This window comes from Rhinolophus ferrumequinum, assembly GCF_004115265.2.
Source record: "Rhinolophus ferrumequinum isolate MPI-CBG mRhiFer1 chromosome 15 unlocalized genomic scaffold, mRhiFer1_v1.p scaffold_54_arrow_ctg1_1, whole genome shotgun sequence".
In the NCBI taxonomy this organism is placed as follows: domain Eukaryota; kingdom Metazoa; phylum Chordata; class Mammalia; order Chiroptera; family Rhinolophidae; genus Rhinolophus; species Rhinolophus ferrumequinum.
The window spans coordinates 5,630,088-5,657,866 of record NW_022680357.1 but is presented as its reverse complement, the minus strand read 5'-3'; the positions used below and the strand labels follow the sequence as shown (position 1 = coordinate 5,657,866).

At 46.9% G+C, this 27,779-nt stretch overlaps 1 protein-coding gene and 1 long non-coding RNA gene across 3 annotated transcripts; one reads left to right on the top strand and one right to left on the bottom strand.

The window, feature by feature from the left end:
* Positions 1-37: 37 nt before the first annotated feature.
* DNAJA3 (DnaJ heat shock protein family (Hsp40) member A3) lies at positions 38-27,452 on the bottom strand. Of its 2 annotated transcripts, XM_033101569.1 has the most exons (12): positions 27,201-27,452; positions 22,032-22,165; positions 18,435-18,518; positions 17,506-17,706; positions 16,218-16,370; positions 12,790-12,937; positions 11,659-11,723; positions 10,045-10,173; positions 9,380-9,495; positions 8,475-8,572; positions 1,851-1,966; positions 38-1,261 (listed from the first exon to the last, which is right to left on the bottom strand). In XM_033101569.1, the coding sequence occupies exons 1-11, from the start codon at positions 27,409-27,411 to the stop codon at positions 1,863-1,865; spliced, it is 1,443 nt and encodes a 480-aa protein (XP_032957460.1). In that variant the 5' UTR covers positions 27,412-27,452; the 3' UTR covers positions 38-1,261; positions 1,851-1,862. The 2 variants fall into 2 exon arrangements, with proteins under 2 accessions (XP_032957460.1, XP_032957462.1); XM_033101571.1 differs by lacking the exon at positions 1,851-1,966 and having other exon boundaries at positions 27,201-27,451.
* Positions 7,809-11,650, top strand: LOC117019603 (uncharacterized). The gene is made up of 3 exons (XR_004422530.1): positions 7,809-8,394; positions 9,153-9,299; positions 10,178-11,650. It is a non-coding gene; the product is annotated as an uncharacterized LOC117019603 (long non-coding RNA).
* Positions 27,453-27,779: the final 327 nt, after the last annotated feature.

Below are 27,779 nucleotides of genomic sequence, written 5' to 3'. Positions count from 1 at the left end.
AGCTGCTTGAACTTTCAAAGAAGAAGTGACCACAATGTAGGTTTTAAATATCTTTTTGTAGTAGATAATCTTATTTACATTGATACAGAATCATTTTACATTCTTAGATGAGACACTAATAGATGTTTTATTTTAGTAAATTAGGAACGAAAACAAAAAGGAAACTATTTGCAAGTGATCTCCATTAACCTCTCTTACCACAGCGGGAAGGTCTGAAAACACAGGAAACCTACACATCCTGAAGCCGAGGCTGGAGTAACCGTGTTTTGCTCTGGTTGGATGGTGGAGAGCCTTCAACTGCTTGGACTGCTTTGTTTTTCTGAACATTTATACAGGAAACGACAATGATTCTTAGCATTGAATAATTTAAACACACTTCTGAAAACAGGTGTTGACAGTGTAAGTGGTAAGAGCCAAGCCCTGGCAGGAGGCGGGGGCAGGGCTCCGGGTCAAGGAGGCCGGCAGTCTGGCCCAGGCCATGGCCAGGGAAGGCTGTGGGCCAACAGAAGGGCAGGGGCCCCACTCACGCCGGTCTCAGAACAGAACTCAACAGTCAGGGACAAGAGGCCACCCCTGGTGGGCTGGGCGGGAGGACTGTGTATCCCAGCAAAGGTCACAGTCACGTAACAAGCAGCATCTCCAGGGACCCAGACAAGCAGAGGCTCCCATGTTCCAGCTGCTTGGTACCTTTGGGAATTAAAACAAACTCCAAGAAGAGCAAGGAATAGATGCCCCTGCTGAGGGGTGGACGATGCTGGTGGGGCTTGCAGGCCCCAAGTTCCTGGAAAAGACAACTTGTCAGGAAAGACTCATTTCAAGGCCTCCCAGAGGTTTGATGAGGGGGAAATTAACCACTTCACTACTTGGTGCAGCTTAAAGCTTCATTTTTAAGCTGTAAGCATGGCCTTTAATTCTTTACTAAGATTTCCACCACATTTGATTCCAAATTAGAGCTTTGGCTCTGCAAGAAGTGTGCAGCTGTCTTACTGTCTGAGCCAGAAGAAGCCGAGTTACTACCTACCAGTGGGCAGGAAACTTCTACAAGCCCTTGGGTATGCCATGCCTTACTGCCCAGGGGCTGTCCACCATGACCATTCTGTGGAGAGCTGTGTTGTCGCATGGTTTTGCTGTTGCCAAGACGGTCCAGAGGCCTCTGCAGGCAGGGCTCGGTGCTGCTGTTCTGGAATTCTCCTGTCTCTGAGGTGCCCTGGCCACGAGGAGGGGCCACTGCTCCTGGCCTAGTTTCCAGTGGACCGTTTTCCTGAGCCAAGACACAAGCGGTTATGGTTCATTGACACAGCAAGAGCAGCACACCCTGTGGGTGAGCTTCTGTCATCCCTGTGAAGGGCTATGCCAGGAGTGCCAGCCACTAGGAACACGCACAAGTAAAAAGTGGGTCCCAAGACCCCATAGTGAGCAAGCATGACTCCCAGCATCCTCCCTGAGTTACACCGCCCTATGCCCCCAGGCAGGACAGGCGCTATGAGACGGGCAGGGATGGGGCAATCTGAGTTCTAAGCCTGGCTCTGCTATGACTCACGCTCTGTGACCATGGGCAACCTGGTTCCCGCCTCTGCGGGACGCAACACCCCTGGGAGCTGGTGGAGGGAGGGCTGGGAGGCCCAGTGCAGCCTCTCACTGCAGCCTGGTACAGCCCTGCACTGCCACTGACGCTGCCATGTGATCTAATGCAGATGTCTCCACGGGGAGCCAGATACACCATGCCTGAGGCTGGTACCTCTTCCAACTCCAGGGGCGTGGGGCTGGTGTTAGATTGGTTAAAGTGAGGGAAAACAGGGATTAGTTCACAGAGGGAAACACGGGGGAAACCTCAAGGGCAGTTTTCCTACCTCGGCTGGGTGTCAGGAGGAAAACATTTTCTTAAGTTTGGACAGGAGCCCCTCTTTGTCCTCCCCAGCCTCAGGCCTAGCCTGGCCGCCTGCGGAGCTATCCCTGGCGCTGCCACCTGGGCACAAACAGCAGAAAGAACTGGGGTCAGGGTGCACACTGCCACGTGGCCCGTCCCAGGCCCCGCCCACCCCCACCTGGCCACCCAGGGGCTCATCACTCAAGGAGCCACCACACATCACGCTGAGCGGAGAGAGGACCACTTGCGGCTTGGCCAGGGCTGCCTCACCTTTCCAGATGACCAAAGCAAACAAGCCACTCTGCACCTTAGTGTACCCCAACAGCTCCCCAAATCACCGACCCACGCAAGGGAAGTAAGAAACAGAGCCAGACAACCACCGGCTGCCTCAGTGCCGGATGCCTTCCAGGCCAGGCCACAAAGCTTCCACATTAGCTCATTCAATTCTTCAGATAATCTTACAGGTAAATTTCACAGATTACAAAAACAAAAACAAAACACGAAGGCACAGAGAGGTCAGGTGGTTTGCCCAAGGAAAGTGGGAGGGGTGAACTAAGTTCAAACCTGAGCAGTCGGACCCCAAAGCCCAGGCTCTTCACCACCATGCCAACGGCTTATCTAAGAAGGTGAAGAATACACGCGGAGACCAACCAACCAGCTTCCATACTTCGTACGTGTGCACGTCTCTGGGATACTCAGGGAGGGACTCAGTGCCTCTCGGAATCCCAGGACACGTGCAGTTCTTACCTGTAATGATGGCAGCGAAGGACCCTGTCTGTACCTGGACAAGCTGTCCCTATGTGGGGGCGTCTACCTCTAAATGCTCCAGATAAAGGGAGGCTGCTCCTTGTCTCTTTGGGGCCCAGGCTAAGACTACCGAGAGCAACTCCGATGCCTAAACGCATCATTGTGAAGATCTGCCAACCACGAGGCACGGAGGCCAAACTTTCGTTATGAGTTAGACTACAGGCCTGTGCTCTTAATTGTCGGGCACGTTTTTAAATGCGAAGAGAGGTATGCCAAGTATAGTGGGTAGCAGAGGAAAAATTGGTCACGGTCCCCAAGATCTGTCTCAGACACCTTCCTCAGTGAGAGGCCAGGGCAACAGGCCCCCAGCAGGGGTGAGCTCAGGTCGTCCTGTCCAGCCCCCTGGGCAGTCCTCTGGACTGGCCTGCTCTCGGAGCGCAGGAATGTCCTCAGAGAGTGGTGGTGGCCCGGAACAAGGAGGTGCTATCAGAAGTCTGAGCAATCACCAGAGCCAAGGTGACCGAGTGATCCCCCATTGCCAGGGCTCTCCAGTCGAGGACCCAGGCAACCGCACAATCAGCACAGCAGGCCCCCGTGAGAGGCCACTGCCAGGTGTGCTCTCCCCTCAGTCCCTCACGTCGCCTTTCCTTACATAAAGGCTTAACAAAAAGGACTCTCCAAACACAAAGGGATCCATGCACCAGAGATTTCCCACCACTCCTGGGCCTCCTAGGACAAAGAAGAGCAAGCGTATTGGATTTCATTATGCCCTTGGTAAGGGGATGGCAAATTTTCATGTGTGCGCACGCACGTGTGAATATGTGAATTTGCATGTATCACACTAAGGAGTTACAGCTGATGGAGCTTTTCACATGTGCTATGTACTGTGTTGAAAGCTCTACCCCTGTGATCTCATTTAATCCCGTAGAACCCTATGAAGTCCTGTGTTTCTGCGAAAATAAGACCTAGCTGGACAATCAGCTCTAATGCGTCTTTTGGAGCAAAAATTAATGTAAGACCCGGTCTTATATTATACAAGACCCAATCTTATATTATAGTAAAATAAGACCGGGGTCTTATATTAATTTTTGCTCCAAAAGACGCATTAGAGCTGACAGCTAGGTCTTATTTTTGGGGAAACACGGTAGGTGCTATTATTATCCCCAATTTACAAATGAAGAAACTGAGGCTTAGAGAGATGAAGTAATTTCCCTAAGGCTTCACTGCTAATAATGGCAGAGGTGGGATGTGAATCTTCTGAGATCAGAACCCAAGTTCTTTTTTTTTTTTTTTAATTGGGGAACAGTGTGTTTCTCTAGGGCCCATCAGCTCCAAGTCGTCCTTCAATCTAGTTGGGGAGGGCGCAGCTCAGCTCCAAGTCCAGTTCCCATTTTCAATCTTTAGTTGCAGGGGGCACAGCCCACCATCTCATGCGGGAACTGAACCGGCAACCCTGTTGTTGAGAGCTCGCGCTCTAACCAACTGAGCCATCTGGTCGCCCCAGAATCCAAGCTCTTAACTACTAGTCACAATGGGGCACAAAAACACTCAGCGGGGGCGGCCAGATGGCTCAGTTGGTTAGAGCGCGAGCTCTTAACAAGGTTGCCGGTTTGATTCCCGTATGGGCCAGTGAACTGCGGCCCTCCACAACTAGACTGAAAACAACGGCTTGAGCTTGGAGCTGAGCCCCTGGTGGGTGGCTCAGTGGTTGGAGCGCAGTGCTCACAATACCAAGGTTGCCAGTTCAATTCCCACATGGACCAGTGAGAAGCAATGGCATTAGCTTGGAGCTGGGCGGCAGGTGGACAGCCGGTTGGCTCAGTGGTTAGAGTGAGGTACTCATAACACCAAGGTCGCCTGTTCAAGACCCACATGGACCAGTGAGCTACACCCTCCACAACTAGATTGAACACAACGACTTGACTTGGAGCTGACCTCCCCCCCCCACAACTAGACTGAAAAAACGACTTAACATCCTAGAAAAACATATTGTTCCCTAATATTCCCAAATAAAAAAATTTTAAAAACCACTCAGCAACCGCCATCGTGCTCTTGCCCCAACACTGCTAAACTAGTCACCCCGAAGGAGAGTGGAAAGTGGTTGTGCTCACGACCATGGTGGTATTTGAGCCATGGCAGCCAGTGTGGCAGAGCCAGAACAAGCACCTGGTTAGCTAGCTGGCTCATCATTCACAACAGAAAAATAAACAACCAAACAGACACGCACCCAGAAATTCTCCTCATCCGTTACCACCAGGAGCACAGTCTTACCTCTTTCTATTTTAAATCTGCCTAAAAGGGGTATGGGCTCCTTCAGGAATAGTTACTGGCCAGGACATCGAAGGATATAAGTACTGAATTTAAAATTCTGAACCAACTGTTAGAAATAAACTGTGAGCTTCTGCACATAAAGTCTATAAATACGTATATGGCGCCCTCGTGCGCTCTCGCGCGCTCTCTTTCTCTCTCTCTCTCTCTCTCCCACTCTCTCTCCCAATTTCTCTGAAGACTAGCCTGGGATAAGAGGAGCGATGTGTCCTTACAGGATGTCATGGGCACTTGGGCGCATTCTGGTTTCATAAGATACAAACACTAGCGCTGTATTTCCAAAGCTGCTTTCAACAGTGCTGGTACACGAGCTTTGCACTTGAGAATAAACAGGAAGTGCCCCCGGTGAAAGTCCACCTCAGCGGAACAGGCACTTCTAGCCTGTCCTTTCAGGTGACTGCAGCCAGAGGACCTGCTCAGCCAACCACAGACAGAGGTCGGACCTGAGGCCACGGGACTCTATCAGACCACGCATGGCTTTCCTCAGAAGGGGTTATGCTTCTCTCTCCCTCAGAGCATTTCCCAGCGAAGGATTGGGAACATTAATTCAGACGAACTCAGCCAACAGTTACCCTGAACCAGATCCTATGCAAGGCGCTGAGAATTCGGAGAAGAAACGCTGTACTTACTACACTCAACGATTCCAAGTCAGAACTGTTTGATGGCTATTCACAAGAGAGGCCAGGGGAAGAGTAAGCAGGTAACATTAATTCCATGAATCTGTGCCACTGTTTTGGGTCAAACTCCTAGTGTTATAAGAAAGGTCTGGCACTTATTTGGGGGTTCAATGCTTGCCCTGTTTTCCCCAGTTATACTGTAGCTGGATGAGGGCAGAGACCCTGTCTCTCTGTGCATCACGTCTTAGCACACAGTAAGTGCCAGATGAACACTGGTTTGAAGGAAGAGGCCAATGAGACTCCAGGATCTGACTTTTGAGGACGGGACCCACCACACAGGTGGAGCTGCAGGTCTACACTCACAGCCTCACTCCCGGAGCCGTCTACACACACAGGCGGAGCCAGCAGAACACCTCTCATTCCATTAACGTGTCTCTTCCCTCATCTTCCTCTTGGCTCCGCCCTGCGTGGTCAATGCTGTCAGCCAAATCAGAGAAGAGCAACAACAGGAAGAATTCCCAAATAATGAGCTCAGGAATGGGTTTCTACAGTTAAAGCATGTGCTGTCACGAAAAGTAATGATGACCCAGAAACACAAACGATGAGTCTCTAACTCAAAAGGTCACGCAAGTGACCTCAGAGTGCCCCAATTCCCTGTGTCTTTTTGCTTAAACGCAGACTGGGAAAGAAGCTAGGGTCAGCCATTAAGGTTTTCAGCAGCTGCATTAGGGAACAAAAATAAACAAAGGATACTAAACCCACCAAAAACTTCAGGTTTTCTACGTAATTGTATCTATTGCAAATGCCTTCCAGGTACCCTTTCCTGTCATGAAAGCAAAGACACCCAGGAATCAATCTGTATTTGCAAGGACTCTCCTGGGTCTGTAACAACACTCCAACTCCCCTGTACTTAGAGGGTACTGAAAAGAGTACACTGTATCCCAGGCACCACTGAACTGAATGCAACTGCTTCCAGTTTAACTTTAGTTAATACGTTTTGTTCAATGCTTAAAATACAGGAGACTGAGGCTCCACTTAAATACACAGGACCCAGTGTAGGTGAAGGTGTCAGAAAATGGAAATTGTATGTACTGTCCTATTTGCCTATGTGAACTGCCAAACTAACTTTCTTCACAGTGCACAGACTTAACCAAACCCAGGCAGCAGACAGACAGCGCATTCTTTGAAACCAATTAATTCTAAGATTCTTAAATGCCATTTAAAAAATTATGTCTCAGATCCGTGTTTTCCATTGGAATACAACACTGCAATGATAATGGGAATAAAAAAACAATTTGGCATTTCCACTTCCTTCATAAACAACTTTTCAGAATGTATCCAATGCATATATTAAAGTTAAACTATACTCAGCATAATTATATCAATAAAAATTTCAAAGAAAGAACTGGTAAAGTGTCAGGCACACAAGAGGCTCCCAAAAAATCCTGGCTGAACGAGGCAAGAGGGAATTAGCCATCGGGACCAGGACCTATGAAAATACTGAGGGTTCTAAGGTCACTCATGAGCTGACTGTATGAGCAACTCTCAATTGAAGCTATCAGCAAGGAGTTTAAGAAAACAACAGCTGGTGACCACTGACACCCAGCTTTCTAAAATAGTGAACGAGGCCCATGTCCTTGCACAGGGCTCAGCTCAGGCGGACCTCAAGTTCCCAGTGGGTGGGGAAAGGAGGAAGATGGCTGAGAGCTGCCTGCAGAACAAATCTCACATGCTACGTAACTGTGGGAACATTTGGAATTCCGGAAGGAGAGGTGGACGTGCACAATTAAGAGTTACGTGGAATAACTATTCCCATTTCTTTTTAGTTCAAGGATATAACAAGAAAATAAGGGGAAAGTTTATGTATCAAACTACTTGAAACAAGTGCCCAGTCCATGCTTGGTCAGGCTACAGACAGGATCTGTGGCAGCTGCTTTTTCACAGAGGACTTGGTCCACTGGACTCAATAAGAACTCAGCAAAGTCCATGCAAAGGCTGCTATTGAGGGGACCCCCACATCCCAAGGCGGGGGGGTCCAGGACCAAACCCTCCACTTCACTGGGAAACCTCCCCACCCCCAGCTCCAATCGCCTGCTCTGAATGACCCTTTACTAATCTATCATTCAAGTTCTGGGAAAGCCAGAGGAGCACCCACAACGCAGACAAAAGCAAAATGATGCAACAAGGAGGAAACATGTGCAGCTGAAACCAATTACGCCCTCGGCACAGCCTGTCCTGACCGAGCAGGAGCCAAAGCAGCAGAGAACCAGCATCGACACACAGAGCACCCCCTCCCATGGGAACATGGGAACAGGGCTGAGGCCACGGTTCCCATGGGCAAAGCTTCTGCCTACAAGCATTTTGGTCTCAAATCACTAATATTTAACTACATTCTGCCGACAGAGCGTGACATTTGAGCTCAGGGTAAATAAGGCATTTGCTCACTGCCAGAGGGATTCAAAGTTAGACCTGCAGGGAACAGGCATATTTGGAGTCACATGACCATGGTTTCTTATTGCTGTGGTAGCTGTTGTTTACAAGACACTCTGAAATCTTGGTGAAGCATTCTGGGTCAGGAATGCATAAAGCTTTCCAATCAATCCATCTTCTCCCTAAGCTGCTCCAAGGAGCTCTCATGTGGGGATGTGCCCAAGGTCACAAGACGAGTGGCAGAACCAAGGCTAGAACTCAGAAGAGCAGCTGAGACACAGGGCTGCGGCTGGCAGGAAGCAGTCCCGTACTCCGACAGAGCGGGGAGGAGCGGGACTGCACAGGCTGCTCTGAGCCCTCAGCTCCCCTCGTTCTCCTGAGCTCTCTGAGGCCCCATGAAGACTCGTAAGTGGTAACCCCGATGTGCTTCCAGGCCCCCCCGTCCCGAGGGACGAGAGGACGCCAAGGGGGCCAGGCCGCCTTACCAGTGCTTGTGTTGGTGACCCCGTTGACTGTCCCCTCCACGTCGGTCTCGTCCTCAGCATAGCTCAGGATCAGGCTGTGTTGCCGGCTTGTCAGTCTCCTGTGGAACAAGCACAATTAGTGTCCGAGCGTTCCTGGGGCAGCTCTTTAAAGAATGAGGACGTGGCCAGTCCCCCCAGAGTGGGAAATGTGGGACGCCCCCTGACCCAGGCAGAGTGCAACCCCTGACCCTACGAGCCATGCCCTCCAAGCTTCTGTAAAGAAAATCTCCTAAAATACCCTAAGCTGTTTTAAACAACTGTCACTGTAGCGATGCTAAATAATTTACTGGGGGGAAAAAGCTTTTCTAAGTTTGTGCGTGTCTGTGCGCACACGCATACACACGTGGGTGCACGTGTGCAGAAAATTATCTCATCCAAAGGCGTGCTGGAAACCCAGTTGTCCCGAGCAGCGTCGGCATGTCTGGTCTGCATGTCCCCACCCTCTGCCGGGACCTTGCTCCGAGAGGACACACACAGCCTGCCCCACGGTCTGGTTATAAGTGTGTCTCTCCCCAGGCTGTGAGCACCCTGACAGCAGTAATAAAATCAACAGCGCAGCAATAGGGAAGCATCCCCTCTGTGCTCCTCAGTCAATCCCCCAAGTCAAGGTCAACCTCTTTCACGATGTCCACTTTGCAGGTGGAGGACTTGGGCAGGACACACTTGACTCAAAGGAAGAAGTACGCTGCCTCCGCCTCAGCGCTTCCCGCGCCAGAGCCACCATCATGACAGGCAGTCTGGGGGTGCAGAGCCACCACGTGCCATGCTCAGCACAGGGACTGGCAGGTAAAACTCCCTCCACTGGCCCCTGCTCGGCGGTGAAAGTGCAGAGAGGTGGCGGGCCCTGTGGCGCAGTGGGCGCTTACTTTGGAACTCTTATCTTGACATGAATGTAGTGGTCTCCGTAGCCATAACTGTTAATCCGGGGGATGCCTTTCCCACCCATCCGAATCTTCTGGTCTGTCTGGATCCCAGGAGGGATCTGAAAGAAAAGGAAACCTGTGGTTTTCCTTGGTTTCCAGTTGCTCAAATGAAAACATTTCACTACATGATGACAATCTTACTCCTTGAAAAGGACTCCCACTCCTTGAAAAGGACTCCCATTTGGGTTTCTAGACAGCCTGCCAACAACCACATGGAAACTGGCTAAGCGGGGGTCCACCCTTAGCTGATCCAGTGATAAAGATGTGGTGGCAGGTGGTCTGGGGAGGTGAACCGAGGGAGGGAGCTTGGAGAGCCAGACCTGGCTCGAGGCAAAGCCAACACAGGGTGTGTTGCTGAGGCTGCTCCCAGGCCCGGTAGAGGATGTGACCCAGGACTGACATTCTTGGTGACAACACAGCATGGTTTGTGACTCATACCCAAGGAAAGGCCAGACATTTCTCCTGCCTCCCCCAACCTCATCTCCCCTGAACCCCCAACACGCTGGTTGTTCACAGGTTCTAGCCACTTGTCAGCTATTTTCCATTTTAGAGAAAAAAAAGAAAAGCAATGAAGAAGGTGACAAACACATTTATTCTGGTCCTCTTACCGTCACGTTGATTGTCTCGTACAGGCCCTGAGCTCGGGCTGTTCCCCCGAGAATTGCCTGAGCTATAGAAATGAAGAGGTCAGAGTGGATGTCCGCACCGTCCCTCCGGAACACAGGGCTTTTCTCCACCTAGGGCCAAGCACGAGATGGGCATTATGCAGAGAGGTCCTTCAGGAGACGACGTCAGCCCTGAGTCTCAGCCGCCCAAGCCCAGGGCCTGACACGTGTCATGCTGCTCCTGTGCTTGGAGTGCAGCACTGAGGAAAGAACGCACTTTCACCAAAGCAGAACACGGCCAGCCCCGGGAGTTACACGTCAGAGTCACGTCTACACTGCAATGCAGGAGTGCCTAGATTTCCTCAGGCTCAGATCAAGCCGTTCCATGGTGAAGGGAAATAAAGTAACATTGGCTTTCTGAACATAAAAAGAAAATCTCACTTTACTAGAAAGTAAAGAGGAATACACACAATACAGCTAAAGACAAAGACGGTTTGCCAAGAGTTCATTTGGCACAAACTGCCTTCGAGACAGACTGACAGCACTAGAGTTATTTTGATTTTATAAGCAATTTGTCATGTATCAAAGACATTCCTTGCTTCCAGTGATTTCTTCTCTGTCAATTTCTTCTTCTGTTATTAGATGGAAACAGAATTTGAATTCTCTACCAAACTTTTCTCATCAATTGGCTTCAGCTTGCTGCCTTTGTCTGTGATTTCTCAGTCTAGAAGATTCACTCTTCAGATTTTTAAAATTATGAGATGTTTCACATGCATATAAACAGCAAAGTAGATAATATAACGCCACAAATACAATGTCACGGATGCAGGTAAACTCGCCTTGCCTCTCCTCAGCCCTTCAGAGTTCACTACTATGCTGAATGCAGTATTTATCATTCCTACAAGCAGCTTTTTACTTTTATTACATATTTGCATGTCCCTAAGTAATATAACACCATATTGCGTGGTTTAAAACTTTGTATAGATGATCTTCCCTGCATCCTCCTGCAACCTGCTTCCTTTCCCTCCTCTTTATAACTGAGAAGTCTCGTGACACATGTGGTCCAGTTTCTTCCTTCTGACTGCTCTGCGGTCCCCTGCGACCACAGCCAAGTTCACCTGGCCATTCATTCTCTTTTCAAAGGACAGCAGGCTGTTGCCAATGTCTTGCTATGAACGAGGCTGCCACACACACCTTGTGCCTGCCACGTGCTGCACCTGCGTGGGTTTTTCGCAGGTATATATATAGCTAGTGGAACTGCCAGCAGAAGGCGTTATCTCCTTTAAGGTTTCCCTTATCTCAGAAAACCAGATTTGCCCTCGTATATACTCAGTAAAACTGTACGTTTGGCACTTACTGTCTCTACCAACAATTTGATATGCAAATAAAAACACAGGGAGATGTTTTCTGTATTCTTATGTATCCTATGTTTCCAAGTTATAAACATCTTGAGGCAGCTTTGTGCTCTCCACACCTACCACAATAGCTAGCTGGTAACAAATTTGATTGCTCCCCTTGGAAACGTGGATGGCAGGACGTGCCCATGAAGCTCCCGCCTCTTCCCTGAGAAGCCTCAGCCGGCCCCTCTCCAGGGGGCTGTGCAAGCAGAGCACCTACCCTGAACGTGACGAAAATTTCCCGTTTTCCCACAGGCATCCTCACAGTCTGGCCATCCTCCACTCCTGTGAGAACAAAAGTTCCAAAGAAAACAATTATTTGGGGACCTCCCAGGGAATGCTCTACCCTAGATCCATTTATAACCCACCGACTTCCTTGCTCCTTCCTGTTTTTTATTAACAGGGAACACCACAGTTATCCAACATGGCAACAAGTACGACTTTCAAAGGTGCACCATACAGTAATTCATAACCTACCAAGAGCACCTTCTTTTCATTAACTCAAGTTTGCAGAACACCTGTCTCCGGGCCACATAATACCTCCGGGAGAGTACGGTCCAGCAGGGGAGACAGTATCGATCAAGTAACATTAACAAGGTGTCATTACACATGGAGCCTGATCTTACAAGGAAAAGGTCACACCTCCGGAGCAAGGTGTATCTATGGAACGGGGAGGATTCCAGAAGGGACAGCACTTGAGTTGGGAACTCCAGGACAACAGTTAACCGCTGAACAGGTGGAAGGTGAGTTTCAGACACAGGGAATGGCACACTCAAAGGCTCTGTTCTGGGAGGCATTACGGCCCATTCGAGGAGCTACATGAAAGTCAGGAAGGCTGCAGGACAGGCAGCAGGGCAGAGGTTAATAAAAGGGGAGGTTGGAGAGGCCAGCGGGGGCCGAGACAGGAGGTCATTTGTCGGCCCTTAGAAGTCACTGAAGGGTCTTTAACAGGGAGAGTGATGTGATCACACTGCCCCGTGGAAAGAGCACCATGGGATCGAGAGCCAGTTGGCGAGAACAGTCACAGGCGCCCCGGGGTCCAGGAGGCGGGGCGGTGGTGGACACTGGGCTGGCCGTGGGCAATGCTGGCCTCACAGACTGAAAACGAAGGTGATGGAGGAGCTCCTTCACCGCGCATGGGGAGGAGTGGGCTTGTCAGGCCCTTCTCCCCGCGTGACATGGAAGTGCAGATTTTAAGGATAACTGGGGCAAAGAGGAAAATGCAAGGTGGTTGTGGTTCTTCCTCCCGTTGGGGGCTCCAGGACCTTAACCACGGCTTCTACAACAGCCAAATCACAAGGAAACAATGGCTCAACTCTCAGCGCCCTGTGCAGAGGAGCCCAGAACCCACCGGCAGGCACGGGGATCACCACTTTCTTCTTCTGCTTGGCCTGTCCCGTCCCTCTGCAAACCACACAGGGGGACGTGATGATGGTGCCTCGGCCACCACACCTCCGACACGTGGAGCGCATCACAAAAGGACCTGTGTTAATGGTTTCCTGATAAAAAGGAGAAAAACGGGACCCTTAAGGACACCGGGAAATTCTGAAGGCTGAGGCTCTGGGACCATAACATGCACAGGAGTAATATTTCATAAAAGACTCATGTTTTGGGTGCATATGCACGAAAACATGCTGCCCAAGAACCCAGGTGCACGGGTTCAAACTGTTCATCTGACTCAGAACCCACCGACTTCGGAATTCCAATCACCCAGTTGATGACACAAGACTGAAAAATGAGATACTGCCTCTCTATACAAGTTCTTGAAACCCCCTGGGAGCTGAGCAAGTACATTTTAAAAAGAATACTCCCCCTCTAATTACAGAAGTGATAGCTGGGAAAACAGGAAAATAAAGAGGAAAGTGACAGCTGGATGCAACTCCCCAGTCCCGAGCTGCCAGTCTGGTCACTGAGCTTGCTACTGCCTCCTCTGTCCCCTTAGGGCCACATGGAAAGAAAGAGCTGGGCTGAGTTTACCAGTTCACCCCCCAGGGTTCCCTCCCACTGTCCCCACCTGCCAGCACGGGTACCCTGGAGCAATAAGGCCAGTGGCTCCTTCAGCAGTCACGGTGCCTCCTCCTGGAGTGTCTTCTGCCTTATCCCCCTCCAACCCATCTAAACCCCCCCAATCCTTCAGAAGCCTCCACAGCCCTGCCTCCCCAGCCCTCCGAGTTGGTGGAGCCTTAGGATTTGTGGCCACTCCCATCAGTTCCTCCCTCACTTGGCATTTTATTTAACCTTAACGTCTCTGGATTTTTTTTTAAATTGTCAAATATACTCTTGTGGCAAATCAAAGGACAGAGATATATAAAGAAAAAAGTTACGAATCTCCCCACCTTGACTCCCAAGGTAACTGATTCTATTAAGTTCATAGTTTGAGGTATTCTTTCCACAACTCACTTTCTCTCCATAAAAAAAGTCTTTTTCTTTTTTTTAAAGTAAAAATGTTATAAAGAGAGTGTATTATACATATTGCCCCGCAACTTGCTTTTCTTCTTATCTTTATGATACACCAGGAACATTCTTCCAGGCCAATATATAGAGATTTTGTAGTCCATTTTAATATTTATGTTTCAATGCTGCAGAAAAAAAATCTCTAATATACATCCTTCTGTTCTGATACCTTTATTTTTTGTAAGACAGATTCCCAAAGGCGAAATTGCTAGGACAAATAATTATATTTAAAATTTTGCATGTTCTATTTATTTAAAAAAGCTAATATGTGTGCTTGGTACAAAATTCTACACCAAAAAAAAGGAGGTACAGTGAAAAGTTAAGTTCCTCCCTTGTCTCTAACCCCTAATTATTCCAGGTACTTTGTTTGGAGGCACAGCTATTGTGATATTCTTGTGTATCCTACTTTGTATGGAGACACACTTCAAGCCATCTACGTGCATTACAAGTTGTCAATAAGCCAAGTAACATACTATGCACATGGTTCTGCAGCTTTTGTTGTTTTTACAATTTAATGACCTGGGAAAGCATTTCCCATCAGTGTAGTTTTCCATTATGTACCACGGTTTTTCTCCTCCTGTTGGTCAGAGATTATCCAGTCCTTTACTACTATACACAGGCTGAAAGGGAGGGACATCCTCTATGAGTACTGTTTTACAAGTACGATCTGTGAGATACAATCCCACAGAGAGATGCACACGTAAAGTTTTAATAGTTACTGCAGCTTCCATTGCCAAAAGCCAGGGTGGTTTCCACTTCCACTATCAGGGTACGTGAACACTCATGGCACGCAGGCTTGTCAGCATGGCATACAGAGCCGATCTCTGTATGCCAATCTGGAGGGGGAACCAAAGGCATATCCTTGTTTCCCTCTTCTTTTCATCTTGACCAGTTTTTCTAAAGGATTGTTGTCTTTTTCTCATTATTCTGAAGGAAACTTTTACAAATTAGGACTACTAATCCTTTAGCAAATGTGCCGCAAGTATTTTTTTCTCAGTATCAAACATTACATTTTGAGGGAAATAGACGTCAGCTTTACTCTTACTTCAATGGTCACTTCAAAAATGTTTTTCAAAAATTCACAAAAATTCAGGGCCTTGGCGAAAGGACCTTACAAGTGAGAGGGAACTGGGAACAATCGATAAGAAATATCTAAATATCTGTAACAAGTTGGCAGCAACTCAACTCATAGAATAACAGCGGCAGGAATCCTCATCCTAAGAGCGCCCTCTAGAGGAGTACAAGTTCACTACAACGTCGTTATTCATTTCAAAGGGGAAGGTAATCATTATCAAATGTTAACAGCCTCACTACAGGACAAAATGACACCTCCTGACTCATAACATGATCCACTGAAAAGGGCACTATACCTCTGAGGTATGAACCCAAAATGAAGGAAATTCTACAAAACAGCTGGTTTGTAATCCTAAAAAATGTCAGTCATAAAAGGAAAAGAAAGATTTGAGAAACTGTTCTTGATTAAAGGAGACAAAAGATATGACAAGCACATACTACGTTAGATCAGATCCTGGACCAAGGCAAAAAAGGACACTGTAAGGACAACTGAATAAATTTGAGTAAGTACAGATTGTATTGTATCAACATTCAATTTCCTGATTCTGACCACTGTTCTGTGGTTATGTAAAAGAATGTTCTCGTTCTTAGAAAACACACACTGAAGTATTTAGGAATAAGGAAAGAGACTGTCTGCAACTTACTCTCAAATGGTTAGGGGAATGTGCCTATGGGCGTGTGTTGTGTGTGTGTATATGTGTGTGTATGCACACGCATATGTGCATGTGTATGCATGTGCGTGTGTGTGCGCACACAGAGAATACACACCCAGGGAAAGAGAGGAGGAGGAAATGAGCACACCAAAAATGACAAAGCAAACAGCACAAATGTTAACAATTGGTGAAGCTGAGAAAAAGAAATAAGGGAGTGGTTCTTTATACTGTTCTATAAGTTTGAATTATATCATCAGGTCACCAAAAAGAAAAAGAATAAATGATTACACTTCAAGCAAAATATAAGTGTCCCCAGACAACCCCCAGTTGGTTTCAAATTACCAAATTATCCCAAAGTGTATTTTTAGAGAAGACAGCAGAGTTCCCTTGCTCTGTCTGTCTTGTTGACCAAGACGGAGCACTCCTGGAAAACTAGAGAAGGTTCTAGATAAGAAAGTCACACCTAGTTATGAACTCTCAAAGTCCTAGATACTGCTGAAAAACTACCCAGAGGAGCACAAGAAAGAGGAATGGTGGGGAGAAGTGTGGGTGGGCCAGAGGTTGGGGTGCCCTGGCAGGTGCCCTGGCTCGCTCTTACCATGCCGGAGCCGCCACAGTAGTGGCAGTGCTGCATCTTGGTGCCGGGCTCGTTCCCCTTGCCGTCGCACCGCTCACAGGTATCGGTCATGTTCACGGTAAACTCCTTGTTGACACCCTTGGCAGCTTGATTGAACGTCAAGTCTAAGATGTACTAAAGAAATCAAGGGACAGCGCAGCATGTCACCTTTCTTAAAGTAAGGGAGGGCACTAGCTAGCACTTGGCAGTTACTTACTTTACTTTCAAAGACTTTAGTTTTTGGAGCAGTTTTGGTTTCTAACAAAATTGAGAGGTACAGAAATTTCCCACACACCCCCTGCCCCCCTCCCCCACGTACAGCCTCTCCCATCATCATCATCACTCACCAGAGGGTACATTTTTTTATCATGAACCTACACTAACACGTCATTATCACCCAAAGCCCACAGTCAACATTAGGGTTCACTCTTGGTCGTGTACATTCTTTGGGTCTGGACAAATGTATAAAGACATGGATACATCATTATAAAATCATACAGAGTATTTTCACTGCCCTAAAAATCCTCTGTGCTCTCTTCCCACCAGCTCCTTTACTTTTTACTTTGCTTACCTGTACTCTGCCAAGGAAGAATGGGTGGGACTCACTTTACTGATTCTGCCCTACGCTCAGGTTTTCTGAGAGGCAATGTTTTAATTTGAGTGAAAATGTACTTTCAACAAACTGTTCATGGATAACATTTATACACTGTCCTTAAAACAGCTCAAATGATCCATAATCATAACTTACAACATAAAACGTTCCCCCTCTTCAACTGGTAGTAATGTTAGGACACAAACATGGAAGACGTACGATTCAGTGTCTCCCTACTGGATGGAGCTCTAGATAAAATCCACCCTGATAAGGGACTCTTAGAGCCTTAGATGCTGCATGGTTAAGCAATTATAAGATTAAAGTCAAAACGGATCTGCACATGATTATCTACCGTGTTTCCCTGAAAATAAGACCTAGCCGAAGAACCAGCTCTAATGTGTCTTTTGAAACAAAAATTAATATAAGACCTGGTATTATATTACATTACATTGCATTGCATCACATTACATTATACTAATTTTTGCTCCAAAAGATGCATTACAGCTGACTGTCCGGCTAGGTATTATTTTCAGGGAAACAGGGTATGTGATTTTTCAAATACTGGAATTATTTCCTACCAAAATGGCTGCTTTGCCTTTTTCTGTGAGAAACAGAAATCTGTTTGCATCCCACTTAGCAGCTAAAATTTGAAATGGTTTTTCAAAACGAGGAACTTACCTCCTGAGGCTGGCTGAATACACTCTGGAAATCTCCAAAAGAAGATGATGAGAACTCCCCAAAGATCTTCCTGAAGAGCTCCTCTGGGTCAACAGTGGGGCCTGCCTTCCAGTAGCTCTGCCTGGGGCCTCCGGCCCCAGGATCGAAGCCAGCAGAGCCGTAGGTGTCATACTGCTTCCTCTTCATTTCATCACTCAGTACCTACCGAGGACGGCACAGTGGTCAGGCACTCCCGCAGCTCCCGAGTCCCAGGGACACAGACAGCAAGTACAGATAACGGTATTGTCACCAACATTAAATGTTCTGATTTGACAACTGTCCTGCAGTTATGGGAAGTAATGCTCTTGTTCTTCAAAAATACACACAGAACTACTTAGAAATAGAGATACAATGTCCACGACTCACTCTCAAATGGTTGGGGGGAATGTGCACACACACAGGGCAGATGTGGGTGTATAATATCCTGTATATCCTGAACCTCTTTGACATGGCCAAAGTGTGGGAAGAAGGTTCTCTTTTAAATAACTCTGGGATTATTTGATTACATTTTAAATTCCTCCAGGGCAGTGATGGTTGTCGACTTTTATAAGACCCACCATCCCCACCAGGTAGCGATGCCCCAAACAGGAACGGGGTGATCAAATGGGTGCGGAATTAATCCAACAAACAATTCCCAGACCCGGCTACAAGTCAAAATGACCTGGGGAAGCCCTGGTCAAAAACAGACCATCAGGTCCTGTTTTTCATTGAGATTCCAAGTTAGATCTAGCGTGAGACGTGGGAATGTTTTTTTCTTCAATGAGGTGATCTGGCGCAGGACAGAGCCTTCACACTGGACCTATGACCTGTCAGGTCGCGCTGTGCGGCGCACTCTGATACACACAGGTAGATGAATGACAGTGAGAGTACACACCAGCGGGTCACGCTACCTCATAGGCCTCTGCCAGTTGGGAGAACTTCTCCTTGGCTTTGGGATCATCCTTATTCGTGTCTGGGTGGTATTTCTTGGCAAGCTATGGAGAAAAGGGTAAATTATTATGACGTCACAAGATGATTACTAAAACTGAACCCCAAATATCAGTCACAATCTCGCCTCCTTTATAGCAGTTATCTCTCTAAGACTTTACAAACAATAGCAATTCTTAAAACAAGGTTTAAGACATTAAAATAAACCATCTCTTCAAATCTGAGGTATGTACACATTTTTCAACCACAACAAATCTCTACCAAAAATAACAACTAATTCTTTAGAACTTGGGCACCATTGAGAAAAATGAAAAATAGTAGATCTGGCACAATATTATCTAAGTAAAAAGAGAGGGAAACAACTGGATAGATAAGTAGATGTATTTGCTGTATACATTATTTTTGGAAGAACATACAGCAAACTGGCAAAACTGATTGCTACAGGAAGGAAGTGAATGAATAGGAAGGACACTCCTTTTCACTTTTGAATTCCGAACAAGAGGAATATATTACCTATTCAAAACATACATTTACATATTAAAAACAAAACAAAACCTCATTCGGCTGTCCAGAGCACACAGGCCTGCGGAGCAGCTCTAAATCGAAGGTTGCCTTCTGGCTGCACTGGGCAGGGCTGTGTGCTTTGTAGGTCTTCCCTATATTTGCTGTGGCTACTGAGCTTTCCCAGTCTGGACTAGCACAGGTCCCGTATGTGAGGGTAAGGAGGTGCACAGAATCCTAAAGCTGACCGTGACTTGGGAGGCCGTCTGGCTGCATCACTGCCAGAAGCTGGCTGCTTATCTGCTTCTGGAGATGCTGGTCCTCACACCAGCATACGGAAGAACGTCAGTGCTGTATGCTAACCCCTGAAAGGGGAGGAGGGGGTGCCTCAAGCATGGCTAGATCACAGTGGGCTACATGGCAAGGCTGGTTCCAATGCCAAGGCAAGAATGTCTGTTGGCTGGTCCCAAACGCCAAGATAAGACATGCTGGAACGCTCATGAGATCAGCACAAGGCAAAGAGAGGCCTTTTACAGTCAGAAAGACCTGTATTTTAGTCTCATGTATGCCATGTATGGGCTGTGTGGCCTTGGTTGTGTCATAACCTCACCAAGCCTCTTGCATGAGGATTAAATGACCCCAGTATCTGTTCCATAAAGCTACTTAAAAAATTTCTACAACTAAAAACTTGGAATAGTCCCCTACTCTCTCTTAAATTAAGTCTCTAGTACTTGCTAAGGGCCTCAAATGCCCCATTAATTTAGCCCCAGCCTCCATCTTTTCAATCTTCTCCCACCCTTGCATCAGGTACCTTACCCTCCAGCTCAAAAGAAGAGACATGCTATTCACTCTTCCAGGTTCTCTGGTTCCTATCCCCATGCCTTTGTTCATTCCATTACAACCCAGTAATAAAAGATAACTCGAAAAATGGGCAAAGGATCTGAACACATACGCAGCAAATGGCCGATAACCACATGGGAAAATGCTCAACATCATTAGCCAGCAAATCAAAACCAGAGACACCACTTCACAGCCATTGGGGTGGCTAGAATGAGAAAGACAGCTAACAGTAAGTGTTGGCCACGATGTGGAGCAATTGGAAGCCTCACACACTGCTGGAAGGAACGTAAAATGGTGCAGCCCCTTTGACGTAGTCTGGCAGATCCTAAAAGTTTAAACACAGAGTTATCATTTGACCCGGCAATTCTCCTCCTAGGTGTATGCACATACCCACGAGAAATGAAAACACAGGTCTACACAAGACTGATACATGGATGTTCATAGCAGCACTACTCGTAACGGAAGAGTGGAAACAATCCAAATAGCCATCAGCTGATGAATGGACCAATAAAATGTAGCATATCCGTGCAATGGAATATTATTTGATCATGAAAAGGAACGAAGCACTGATACGTTACAACGTGGATGAGCCTTGAACACGTTATGCTAAAGGAAAACATTATGCGACAGTAAAAGACGACAGTCACAAAAGACCTTATGTTGTATGCTTTCATTTCTATGAAATGTCTAGAACAGGCAAATCCATAGAGACGGAAAGCAGGGTAGCAATTGCAAGGAGAGAGCAGAATGGGGTCTAAGAGCTAATGGTATAAGGATTTCTTTTTGAGGTGTTGAAAATGTTCTAAAATTGATTGTGGTGATGATTGTACAATTTTGAATAAACTAAAAACCAGTAAATTTGTACACTTTTTTAAAAAAGTAAGAGGAGGAAGTAGCCATAGAAGCCATAAGCTGTTACGTCTGGTCTTGATCAGTATTTGGTTCACAAATATTGGGCTCGGACAAAGTTTTTGCTCACCCATTAAAAAAAAAAAAAAAAAAAGGACGGACGGGTGGCTCAGTTGGTTAGAGCGCGGGTTCTGGGTGCCGGGGTTGCCGGTTGGCTTCCCCATGGGCCAGCGAGCTGCGCCCTCCGCAACCAGAATGAAGTCAATGAGCTGCCGCTCAGCTCCCAGGTGGCTAAGTTGGTTGGAGCGCATCCTCTCAACCACAAGGTTGCCAGTTCGACTCCCGCAAGGGATGGTGGGCTGCGCCCCCTGCAACTAAGATTGAACACGGCACCTTGAGCTGAGCTGCCGCTGAGCTCCCGGCTGGCTCAGGTGGTTGGAGCGCGTCCTCTCAACCACAGGGTTGCCCACAAGGTTGCTGATTCGACTCCCACAAGCGATAGTGGTTAACACCGGTGACTGGACCTGGAGCTGAGCTGCGCCCTCCACAACTAAGATTGAAAGGACAACAACTTGACTTGGAAAAGTCCCGGAAGTACACACTGTTCCCCAATAAAGTCCTGTTCCCCTTCCCCAATAAAAAAATCTTTAAAGAAAAAAAAGAAAAATTCAAGAATCTTGTAAATTTTTCATAAAGGTAATTTATTATTGCATGTAATTTATATTTTATTTAATGTAAAGATCTCTTCTTTATTCTGATATTATGGCTTTCCTATTTTTATGGTATTAAGATGCTCTTTCATCAAACAACATTAATAAACTGTTGTTATTTTTAACATCTACAAAAGCTGGCAATCCTACACTGGTACCCATTTTTTTAATTTTAATTTTGTTATCTGAGCAAAACTCTGGGAACCACTGGTCTGGGTAACTCACATGCCACTATACCAATCAGCCCTAATACGTTCTGGGATGTGACGATGGGAATTTCATACTTTCTGCGTTAAGAGAAGAAATAATTCTAAGTCCATAAACTTTTATCTGAATGCAACGGATGACTACCTAAAACTTAAACCAGCACGCCTACTGATTCAGAAGGTGCAGAATAAATTCAAGTACAAAAACAGCTGTGGAAAAAGACTTTTTTTAATCTCTGGTTCTGACTCTCCCCTTCTTTGTGAAGCATTAACTAGTGCAGCATCATGCACTGAGAAACAGTCTAGCAAAGCTCATCTTTACCATAGCATTCTGTACTGTCAGCTATCTATGTCCTATACGTACAGGCATATGCATTGCATTGATCAGGATCAGACTAGAATAATAGCATTCCTTCTACAAATCTTCTCTCTAAAATCTGGCTTCCATACAGACCTGGTAATAGGCTTTCTTGATCTCTTTCTGGCTGGCATTTCGGGGTACTCCTAATATCTGGTAATAATCTTCTTTGGCCAAAGGGGTGCTCGTGTGGAAAGAGGCAGTACAAACAAAAGGGTAACTTTGTACTCCTAAAAAAGAAAAAAGGAAAGAAAATCACTCTGGGAATATGCTCACCAAAAGGAAATTGTAAGTAAACAACCAGCCAGGTTATACCTGTGAAGGAGCAAATAGGTCACAGCTTTAGGGCCTGTTCTCCTCCAAGCCCACTGGAGACCGAATCCACTGCACTTCAAAAATGGCTAAGGCCGCAGTACAAGAAGAATATAAAACAACGTCAATATAAAACTGGGTGAGGCTGATCCTACTAGATTACTACCGCTGGAGCCTCATTAACCATCAAAGGAACCGTACCCCAGATGGGGGCTGTACCTTGAGATGATTAAAAGGGGACTTGGCTCCCGTTACTCTGCCTGAGCACCTGCCACGTGCCAGGTATTCTCATGTTTTGTCTCACGTAAGGCTTAACAACTCCCCATGTTCTTTCCCTCTACACGCAACCTTGGGTATCTGCTTATAGGGTGGTACTCTGTATGGTCCCTGAACCAGCAGCATCATCAGCTTATTGAAAACGCAAATTTTCAGACCCCACCCCAGACCTGAATCAGAAATTCTGTCGGTGGGGTAGAGCCTTGTTTAACAAGCCCTCAAGGTGACATTCTGTCACAGGCTCAACTTATGAACCACTGTATTGAAGAAATGATTCTCAGTCTTTGGAGTCACACATCTCTCAAAAGAATCTGATAAAAGCATTGACCCTTCCTCTAGAAACAATGCATATATAGACACACAAGGTTAAAAGGCCCTGTGCCAGACCTCTGTTTGCCAGAGTAGACAACCTGAAAGGAATCAAAGCACATGGCAAGCAGCCATATGCCCTGCCTCCTTTCAGGCCTCTTGCATCAGCAGCTGGGAGGAAAGGCCACCAGGCACATCTACTCGCCTGCCCTTTGTGCATGAAGCAGAGCGCTAACTGGGACTGGCCTGTCACAAACACAAAGTTACTCTACAACCTTGAGTCCTGCCTCCTAACCCCCACCCCACCCTGTGACAACTGGAAGATGGGGAGTGCAAGGTTGGGGGAAAGGGGCAAGTTAAGGCAGAAGGGACAGGAGGGCCAAGAAAAAGACTGAGCATCAGGAGGCAGCTCCAGGTTTCTAAGGCAAACGTTCGCCTGTAGGGAAGCTTCTGTACTCACTATTCATTCATTCATCCATTCAGCAAATACAAATATTGAGCATTTATTCATTCAGCAATTACTTGCTGAGCACCTACCAGGCACTAGGCTCCATGCTGGGGACATGGCAGCAAACCATCTGAAGGCACTGTCCTCCTGGAGCTTACATATATTCAAGAGCTTAACACTGTATTTGGCACAAGGATACAAAATGAATAAAAATCAAAGCCAAAGCCCTCAAGGAACCCCTCTCACGAGGCGGTGTGGGAAGGCAGTGTGTGAAGAGATTAACACACAAAGACACGCAGAGTGAGACTATACAGAGGGTCACCTCACCAGGGTTTCTCAATCTCTGCCCTGTGGAAGAAGGGGTGGATGAAGGGATTAGTTTCGTCTTGCAGGGGTGGGGCAGGGAGGCGGGTGCTGTCATACTGTTAGGGGCAGAACTGTATCCCCCCTCCAAATGCATATGTTGAAGTCCTAACCCCCAGCACTTCAGAAGGTGACTGTAGTGGATGTAGGCTCTTTGAAAGAATCCTGACAAAACATAGAACAAAAAGAAAATAAATTTCTATCGTTTAAACCACCCAGTCTGTGGTACTTTGCCCTAGCAAACTAATATACTCACCGGTAGTATGTATTATAGGATGTTTTGCAGCACCCCTGGCCAACTAATTGCCAGTAGCACCCCATCTGGTCCTCCCTCCCCAACTCAAAAGTCTCCAGACATTACTAAACGTATCCTGGAGGGTAAAATCACCTCCAGTTGAGAACCACTGGCAACCCAATCTAAGAAGTTCAGGGAAGGTTCCTAAGGCACATACTGTTAAACTGTAGAAATTAGCAGGCTAAGGAGGGGTTTGAATCCATCCAGATTTACATCTGTAGTCCTGGTGTTATCTGCAACAGCATCCCCTTTCACTTTCAGAAGTGCCCCATTTGGCCACGAAATCTTCTGACGACCTTAGGTTTGGAGGGAGTGGTTCAGTCCTGTGCATTTAGGACTGCAGGTGCTATGATGTAGCTAAAGACTGTGTGTGCAGACATGCCTGTGTATGGTGTTGTGGGGACGGTAGAGGGGTGGTTAGAGATGATGATTAAAGGGGCCTCGGCATAAGCAGAAGGGCCTCTGAGCTATGCTAAGGAGTGTGGATCTTATCAAAGGCAGACGTCTGGGGATAGAAAGTGTTTGCCCTATTTGCTTAACCCCTAAACTTAGGAAGCCACTGAAAGTGTTAAACAGGGAAATGGTCAGGTTTACACGAGGAAGAGCTCTCAAAAAACCAAAACCAAAACCAAACTAACAAACAAAAAAACCAACTAGGTTTGGGCAACTACTTAAAATTAATCTGAGCACCAAAGACAACGAGGGTGTTGAGCATATCCAAGAAAAGCGATAAATAGACAGCAGAATGAGTAAGACTGGTCAGAATGATTAAAATCAGAACCAGGAAGAAAATCTGTATTTTCAGTATCCCCAATATTTGGTTTCTGTTGCTGCTTCTTAGACTTCCTGGAAAATGAAAAGCAGTGTGGAAGCAGTAGGAGTTAGAAGAACACTGCTGTCTTTCTTTAGTCAGATCTGAGGCAAACAGTAGAGCTATTAGGTTGGTGCAAAAGTACTTGCGATTTAAAAGGTTAAAAATAACTGCAAAAATCGCGATTACTTTTGCACCAACCTAATACTTTGTAGTCTCCTAGCGTTTCTACACTCAAGCCCCTCTTCACTTATGAACGAGTTACCCTGGCCCCCTCCAGCTGCAGCTTCAATGTCGTGAGCAGAGAACCTGGACTTGGGTTAGCATGATGCAAAACTGCACACGAGTAAAGAGAAATCATATTTAACTATTATAAGTTTGATGACTTTTGACATTATCCAAAAGGCATCCATGATTAGCAATAATTTAGAAAGTTCATTTAATAGGCAAATTTTCCCCAAGATATGACCAATAAATGTCTTGCTCTTTTTAGAATAACCCAGAATAGGATCAGCCTCCAAGTCGTTCCAAGAATGCCCAACGCAGTGTCAAATAACTGTCTTCTTTCTGCCCTTGGGAGAGAAGGAGAATTTAAAATGTTTTTATGTCATCTAATTGAACCACTCGATTTGAGATCACAGACCAATGTTTGAGAGTTGAGTTGATGACTTTAGATGTGATATCAGAGCGCACTTTGAAAGATGCCACCTCTCACTTGATACAAAACATGCCCTTCACAGGCTATAGAGTGGGACCAGGAGAGATGACTGCAGTTCCCTAGTAATGACCACATACAAGGCTCAGTACTGAGTGCCTCTCTCTCTCTCTCTCTCTCTCTCTCTCTCTCTCTCACACACACACACACACACACACACACACCAAAAATGCTCCCCAACTTGTATAAATGTAGTGTGAACATATTTAGCTTGACATCAGAAAATGTTACTTAAACCTGAAAATGACCACTTTTGCTCATACTGAGAAATACTGAATGACATCACTCCAAATAATCCTGAGGAAACCTGGGCATACCGCTCCATTCATGAGGAAACACAGGTGGCAGGAACAGAATTAAAAAACTGGATCACTTGACCACAACCAAATTCAATCTCGTATCCCCAGTACCTAGGACAGTGGCTGGCATATGACAGACCCTCAATAAACACCTGTGAATGAATGAATAAATTTTCAGTTAAGGAAAGAGAGGCTCAAAGGGATTAAATAATTCACCCAAGTCTGTCTGTCTGTCTGTCTGTCTGTCTCTCTCTCTCTCTCTCCCCCCCCCCCCCACACACACACACAGGTGAAGGTGAGTTTGCTCACTGTACAAAGTAATCACAACTACTGGTATTTAATGACAGCATTACAGAACTGGACCTCAATAGGAAATTATCTTGTGTAAATTACCTTGTTAGGGCCCTTAATTAATCATCTTTGTAAAGTTATAAATAGTTTAAATATCATTTGCCCAAATTCTAGGGGACAAAAACAACTAGCACAATTCAGGCATATAGTTGGTTGTTCAATGATTCCTCCTTTCTTCTCTCTCTGTAATGAAAATCACCCAACACAGCATGAGAAACTATCATGGTTAAGCATTTAAAGGCTTAATAAATATTAATTCACTATCACCCAGACTATGAAGAACACAGTAGGTTTTGAATGAATGCTCTACCACTTTTTAGCTTTGTGACATTCTACAAGTTGTTTACCATCTAAGCCTCAGTTTATCTATAAAAATGGAATAATAACAGTGTCTACCATGTGGAAATGATCCATGCTTGGTACATAGTACGTGCTCAATAAACGTTTGTATTATTACAATTACCAATTTAAGGACCTCTAAAAGAGACCGTTAAGTGTACCTTGTCGATTTACTGCATTTCGTGGAAAGAGTGTAAGCTATGAAAGTACAGCTCTGGATTTGGGACAACTCTTATATAACTTTATGACCTTGGGCGGGTCAGTTCCTCTGCTAGAACCTCAGTTACCCATTCTTTAAAATGGGCGTGACGACGATTCCCACCTCGCAGGGTTACTGTTACCGTCAAGTGAGATGACACACAAAGTGCCTAGCATAAGAGCAGGTATTCACCCAATGGCAGTTACGTCTTCCCTTCCGCTACAGGCTACAAACTGGAGGGCAAGAAGGGAATAGGGGAAGGGAGCAGAAGCATCCCGGAAAGAGGCCTCCCAAAATGTTGACAGAGTGGTGAAGGTTTACGGCCTACGTTTTACCCCCGCCGGCGGGAGCTCCATGCAGCTCTCCCTCGTTCCCCGCTTCTGGGTACCCACTTGGACCTCTCTGCCTCCTGCCTGCCAGTCTCCCCAAGCAATTCCGTATACGCGTCGGAATACACCCTCCACCCTGCTACCCCGTAGCTGGAGCGAGGAGAGTCACCCCTTTCCAGGCCTCTGAGGCCCCACTCGGGCGCTGGAGCCTGCCCTTACCTGTGAAGTTGACACCGGGTCTCAATGTCAGCAGCGCCCGGGGGCCGCGAGCTCCCAAGGAAGGCGCGAAGGTGGTAACACTCAGCTTGAGGCCCAGCGACGCCCCCACTACGCCCCCCCTGGGCGGCCAGGCCCCTCTCCCTGCTGCAGCTGGCAGCCGGGGGGTCCCCACAGCCACCAGCAACCAGCGTGTGGAATACAACGCCGCCATCTTGGCCCGGGGACACTGCGCCTGCGCCAGCCGGCTCAAGCAGGCCTTGCGAGAATAACGCGCACGCGCAGCGCCGGCACATCGGGAGACGAGGCCCGCTGCGCGCGCACGCAGAAGCACAAGCGTTGCGCACGCTTATTTGCACCCAATGCGCCTTCCTAGTAGCCAACACCGAAATGAGGTTTGCTCTAAAGAATGCTACTATATATACTTGCCCTGGAGAACCTCGCAATTCTGTGCTGGAGGATCACGACTGCTCCTTATCTGTATAAGCCTGTGGTTGAGTGTAGCTGAGTGTAATTGGTTTGAGGGGCCCGGCAAAGGGCGGGACTACAAATCCCGGCGTGCAATGCGGCCGTCAGTCGCGC

Excerpts from the sequence above, each read along its gene's own strand:
- DNAJA3 (XM_033101569.1), bottom strand. The coding sequence starts at position 27,411 with ATGGCGGCGTTGTATTCCACACGCTGGTTGCTGGTGGCTGTGGGGACC. Across the intron at positions 11,724-12,789 it reads GGTGATCCCCGTGCCTGCCG|GAGTGGAGGATGGCCAGACT; the intron begins GTGGGTTCTGGG and ends TTGTTCTCACAG. Across the intron at positions 1,967-8,474 it reads GGTCACCAACACAAGCACTG|GTGGCAGCGCCAGGGATAGC; the intron begins GTAAGGCGGCCT and ends GTTTGTGCCCAG.